Genomic DNA, 6,040 nt, shown 5'->3' with positions numbered 1-6,040 from the left:
TGCAGTGAGCTAGAGGAAATGGGTCTTTTTGTTTGGTGTCCTAAACTGCTGGCCACATTACTAGCTCATCTTTCTTCCTTGGCTGCCGTCTCCCTCTGCTCTGAGCACCCAAAGTCTCATGCCAAGACGCCCCCTCTCCTGACATCATCAGTCACCAGAAGGGAAACAAAAGGAGTAACAGAGACTCAGTCACTGTTTCAGGCCCGCCACCTACTGCTGTGTCCAAGCCTGCTCTGTGTTTTTCCCACCTTAGGTGTTGGGGCCATTACCAACACTTTGCTCTTACTGCCAATTTTCTTTCTACCCTTCCTCCTGTAGGACTACAATGGATGCTAAAAAGCCAAGGAAATGCAGTTTAACATCCTTCCCGGTTTTGAAAACAAGAAAGAAACAGGATGTCAACCCTGTGAAGGTAAAGATCCTTGAATTTCATTTGGGGAGTAGGGGTATCATTATGAAGACTTGGGGACCCTGGACCCAGTGGTGATCACTGTGCCCCAAGCACCTCTGATGACAGTGTGAGGAGAAGGGAACTGTGGGGGGACCAGGCTGGTTGGTAGAGCCAGGTCTGGGCGGGCTTGGAGGGAAATTGGCTACAGGGCCAGTGTAGTGTCATGAACTCCAGAACTGCAGGGCCTTCATCGAACAGGTAGCCTGAGGCTATGTCTCTTCTACAGTGTCTTGTATTGTGCTCTGTATTTCTGGAACCACACTAGAAGTGTCCCAGAATGTTCCAAACATGTATGCAAGAAATTTCCAGAAAACGTCTGTGTGTGTGTGTGTGTGTGTGTGTGTGTGTGTGTGTGTGTTCGTGTGTGTTCCCTAACACAGACATGGTGCCTTCCTTTTTACCTCAAAACTAGTAAAATGCCACAGCACTGAAGGTAATTTTGTGATGTGGTGACTTTGTGATCACAAGATCTACTTCTAAATCAGGCGTACTTTTTCATCTAATGCCCTCAGTTTGAATTTCACACTTTCCTCAAAAGATCGTATTATTTGGGGTCCTTGCTCTGAAAATTCTGTGGCAAACCTGAGTCCGGGGCATTAGGTTTGACTTTGAGTCCTGCTCGTGTCAATGCTTCGAAGAATCGGAGTTCAGCAGCCTATCTGAGGCCTGGTGAAAGTTTTCCTCCCTGTAGATCACACACCACCTCCTTAAAATTATGACTATTAGGTCACCTCCTCCAAGCAGTGTTGCTGATTTAACCCTGGCCTTCTCCCCCTCAGGGTTATAACTCATAAAAATGAATCCTGATGTCTGTTGTTCCCCATCCCTATCCCTGCCATTATCACATACAACAAAACCATTATTTTATAATTCATAGGTACAAAAATTTATTAATACCTAAAACATTTTTTTTGACAAAGCAAAAATTAATATTTAATTTAAAATAGTAAATCTACATCAAACAGGATAATAAAGACAACATTCTGTTCACATTTAAAACTATTATACAAACAGAATGGTCTTGGTCATGACTTAGAAAAATCACCATGAGTTTTGCAACTTACATTTGTTTTAATCTGCTTGAGCTCCTGTTTACTGAGTGCTTGGATGACTCTCACATGAATCTTAGAGGCAAGTACAATTATTATCCCGATTTCTGAGATTCAAGTGAAGTTAATTAGCCATGGCCATAAACCATTGAGTGGCAGATGGAATTCAAATCCATATTCTTTTTTTTAATGTTTATTTATTTTGAGAGAGACAGAGCATGAGTGGGGGAAGGGCAGAGAGAGAGAGAGGGAGAGAGAGAATCCCAAGCAGGCTCCAGGCTACCAGTTTGGAGTCCAGTGTGGCTCTTGAACTCACAAACTGTGAGATCATGACCTGAGCCAAAGTTGGACCCTTAACCCACCGAGCCACCCAGGAGCCCCAAACCCATGTTCTTAACCACTCTATTCATTGCCTCTTTGCTGAGTCATGTCAACTCTGTTAAATGTTGTCCTATAAAATTCCTTCATATATTTATATTAATTTTAAGGAAAACCTATTCTGCTATAGTTGCCACAACAAGAATTGTCAAAAAAAATTAAAAAGTCATGCTGAATAAAAATTCATTTATGTTGTATTTTTTGTAACTGCCAGCAATTGACAATACCATTTAGAAATACTGTCTAGGGGCACCTGGGTGGCTCAGTCGGTTAAGTGTCCAACTCTTGATCTCAGCTCAGATCTTGATCTCAGGGTCATAAGTTCAAGCCCCACATTGAGCTCCATGTTGGGCTCTGCACTGGGCATGTAGCCTACTTTAAAAAAGATCAGTAATAAAAAATACCATCTAAACTTATAACTATTGTCTTTACATTGGTAATTATTCTTATGGGCCATAAATAAATGTCATTTCACCACCTGTTCATTTTCCCCAATGGACTTCTTATCCAGTTGAGCTGAATAGGCTTAAGTAAGGAAAACAAGTCAATAACCATCCTCAGCACGTGAAATCTTGGGTTTCAGTGGATAATCATATTAATTGGAGGATGAAAAGAAGGAATTATAATCTCTTGACCTAAAAACACATGGAAGATGAGAGTGCTCTGAATCTCAGTCTATCAACTGCCCCAAGCAAGTGTTGGAAAAAATATTTTGAATTTTTGAATGATTTGATAATAATGTATATTTTTTTCACAATATTTAATCTTCTAAGTTATAACTATAATATTTATAATAATAATTAAATATTTATTTTAAATATGGATCTTGGTAGTATTTCAGCTAAGGGAGTTTTTTTTTTTTTTTTAGTTTATTTATTTTGAGAGAGAGAGCATGAGTGAGAAAGCAGGGAAGGGACAGAGAGAGAGAGAGAGAGAGAGAGAGAATCTGCACTGTCAGCACAGAGCCTGATGCGAGGCTCAAACTCACGAACCTTGTGAGATCATAATCGAAACCAAGAGTCAAGGGCTTAACCAACTGAGCCACCCAGGTGCCCCAGCTAAGAGAGTTTTAAAATGTTGTTTTTAATAATTGATTTCACCTGGATTTAAGACAACAGGGTGATCATCAGATAGTAATGTAAGATGCTTTAAAAAATGCCCCCATTCATTTGACTAAATATTAAAGAGCCTTCTGCCACAGAGAGATCTCTGCAGGAAGTCATTTGTCTTGGATGCCTGTGGAGAGTCCCTGTCTTCTCCACTTAGCTGGCAAAGATCCCAGGGCTCTCACAGTGGCTCCCAATGACACAGGATCTCTCCGCACTTGAGGAAAATGCTCCTGTGTTATAGTTTGTCCTGACTGCCAGCAGAGGGAACATCCTCTCTTCTGGACCACAGTTATCTCAGCTAGTAGGTTGGATGATATCTGGCCCTTCCGTAACTCTGTTCATAGAAAACGTGTTGCCTAACGGCCAGCTTCTGGGCCTGGAGGACCTAGCAGCACTCCGGGGTCTCTCTCAGACCATTTAGGAGTAGAACCTGGGAGAAGTCTGGGGAAGGGAACTCTGTTAATATAGAGTGTTACTTTACAGCTTTTCTGACAGTTGATGAATAGGAGCTACAAAGGACCTCCTAACTAAGCCCTCTAAAGATACATTTTCTATTTTCAGCACTGGAAGAACAGGTTCTGTTATTTATCCTCTATCCTTCCAGTCACTTGATTTCTGAGTACCACCTCCTTAGACAAGCCTTCCTCAACACCCTTTCTAATTATATTCTGTATTTGTTTGTGTACTTGTTTACTGTGTGCCTCACCCTGTGGAACTACACTGACCAATAGTGCAGCCACTGGCCATGTAAGGCTATGGAGCCCTTGACGTGGGTCTTGTCCAGTTGGAGGTATGCTGCCATTGTGAACGATACACACCATGTTTCACAGACTTGGTGTGAGGAAATGAATGTAAAGTACCTTACTGATAACTTTTTATAATTGGGTGGGTTTTGTAGCATGTTAACACCTTGATAACACTGTAAAAATTTTTATACTGATTACATGTTAAGGTAGTGTTCTGCAAATGATGTGTCAAATAAAATACATAACAATTAATTTCACCTGTTTCTTTTTACTTTTTTAAATGTGGCTACCGGAAAATTTAAAATTTCACACGTGGCTTGCATGATGTTTCTATTGGATAGTGCTGTTCTCGAATAGAAGTGCCATAACAGCATAGATATTGTTTGTCTGGTTCAGTGCTAAATGCCTGGAACCTAGGACAGTGCCTCACACAGATTAAAACTCAATGTGTACTTGTGGAATAGAAACCAGGAAAGTGTTTATTTATTTTTTCCCTCTACAATTATTTACTGAGTTCCTACTCATTCCAGGCACTGTTCTAGGTGCTGGGGATGTGGAGAACAAAACAGATCAAAACAAAACAAAACAAAACAAAACAAAACAAAACAAAACAAAACAATCCCATCTCTCCTGAAGCTTAAAATTGGAATTCTTTATAGAAAGGTCAGATGTTGCGGGTTAATGCCGAGAATGGTACAGACCAGCCCTTATTTTCCTCATCAGTGAGAGCTGAGATGGAATTAGACCAGTGGTTCTCAATGTTGATTGGATATTTAAAATCACTTGGGAAAGGTTTTTTTTTTAAATTTTTTTTTTAACGTTTATTTATTTTTGAGACACAGAGAGACAGAGCATGAATGGGGGAGGGACAGAGAGAGAGGGAGACACAGAATCGGAAGCAGGCTCCGGGCTCCGAGCCATCAGCCCAGAGCCTGACGCGGGGCTCGAACTCACGGACCGCGAGATCGTGACCTGAGCTGAAGTCGGATGCTCAACCGACTGAGCCACCCAGGCACCCCACTTGGGAAAGGTTTTAAAGGCCACTGAAATCAGAATCTCTAGGGATCATGAACACTTTTTTTTAAAAGTTCTTTTCTATCATGTGGGGACAGATGTCTATTTAGACACCAGCTATGAGACCTTGGTTAGATTGTTAAGGCTCTTTCTTGGTTGTGAAACTTGGTATAGTTATTCCTACAAACCCCCTCTCCCGTTGCGGTGGAAATTAATGAGATAAGAGGATGAGCTTGCCGGCGGAGGGCCATTCAATATTGATTTCTTTTACCTTCCCTCCTCTTCATTGAACAGAAAGGGGTTTCCTGTAGCAGACAGACTTAGTAATGAGTCTTCCACAGTGAAAAAAGATCTGAGGGTTTACACCATCTCATTTCTTTATTGGTGCTCCATAGGAAAAACAAGCATTCTGACCATTGGGTATTGCAAAGAAACAGAAGTCACAGTCAACTATAGCTGAAGAGAGAAAGAAAGCCAACACATCCATTCCCAAAGGAGAGTGCTTACTTACTTTTTCCCATTTTCTCATTGGGACCCATGCTTCCTTCTGAGATCTACATAATAAGTACCAGTTCCTTTGTTTTGCATTCCCATTGGTGCTTTTGGTTTGGAGAGAGAAAGACTGCAGATTGCCTTCTGTTGCTGTGACAAGGAAGTGAAACAGGCAGACATGGAGAGTTTCTCTGAGTATCAGAATTAATCAGACTGAATAGGCAACTTCCATTGAAAGTGACATTGGAGGTGGAGATATGGATATGTTAGAAATACGACCTCCTCCCCTATGTATGTTTGGCCTTTTACCTTTGCTTCTTTCAGCAATATTGAGGCAGTTATCACCCCCACTTTATAGAGGAGGAAACTGAGATACAAAGAGATTAGATTAAGCAAGTTACCTAAAACCATTCGGCTAATAAAAACTGAAATCGGGATTCAGATTTTATCTATAATTCATTAATGCTTTTTAAAAATTATTATTAAGTATCGAATATATAAAAGAATATTTAAGTATGTGTGTAGGATGTAAAGAATGATAATGCAATGAACACCCTTGTGGGTATATATTACACCGTTTAAGGAAGTTTAAGGAAGAAGTCTCCTATGTGTCTCTCCCCATCTTACGTTACATTGACCCCTCTGAGGTAACCACTCTTACATGTTATTCCATTTCTTTCTCTACATGTTTATAATCCTTCTAAACTATGTATTGTTTAATTTTGCATGTTTTTGGATTTATATACATGGAATCGTGCTGTTCATTTTTTGTTCTACAATCACTTTTCAGGCCCAGTACTA

General features: G+C 40.5%; 1 protein-coding gene across 4 annotated transcripts in view; it reads left to right on the top strand.

The window, feature by feature from the left end:
• The first annotated feature begins 322 nt into the window (after positions 1-322).
• DYRK4 (dual specificity tyrosine phosphorylation regulated kinase 4) overlaps positions 323-6,040 on the top strand; it is a 45,782-nt gene continuing 40,064 nt past the window's right edge. For 3 of the 4 annotated variants that reach the window (XM_019464797.2, XM_019464794.2, XM_019464799.2), the window contains exon 1: positions 323-412. In XM_019464797.2, the coding sequence (XP_019320342.1) occupies positions 326-412 (87 nt within the window). In that variant the 5' untranslated portion in view covers positions 323-325. The remainder of the gene's footprint in view (positions 413-6,040) is intronic. The other variant, XM_019464798.2, reaches the window with a different exon arrangement.

The sequence above is a fragment of the Panthera pardus genome, unplaced genomic scaffold, assembly GCF_024362965.1.
Source record: "Panthera pardus isolate Hobbes unplaced genomic scaffold, ASM2436296v1 HiC_scaffold_6, whole genome shotgun sequence".
In the NCBI taxonomy this organism is placed as follows: domain Eukaryota; kingdom Metazoa; phylum Chordata; class Mammalia; order Carnivora; family Felidae; genus Panthera; species Panthera pardus.
The sequence above is the reverse complement of the archived record's forward strand: the minus strand, read 5'-3'. Positions and strand labels throughout refer to the sequence as shown.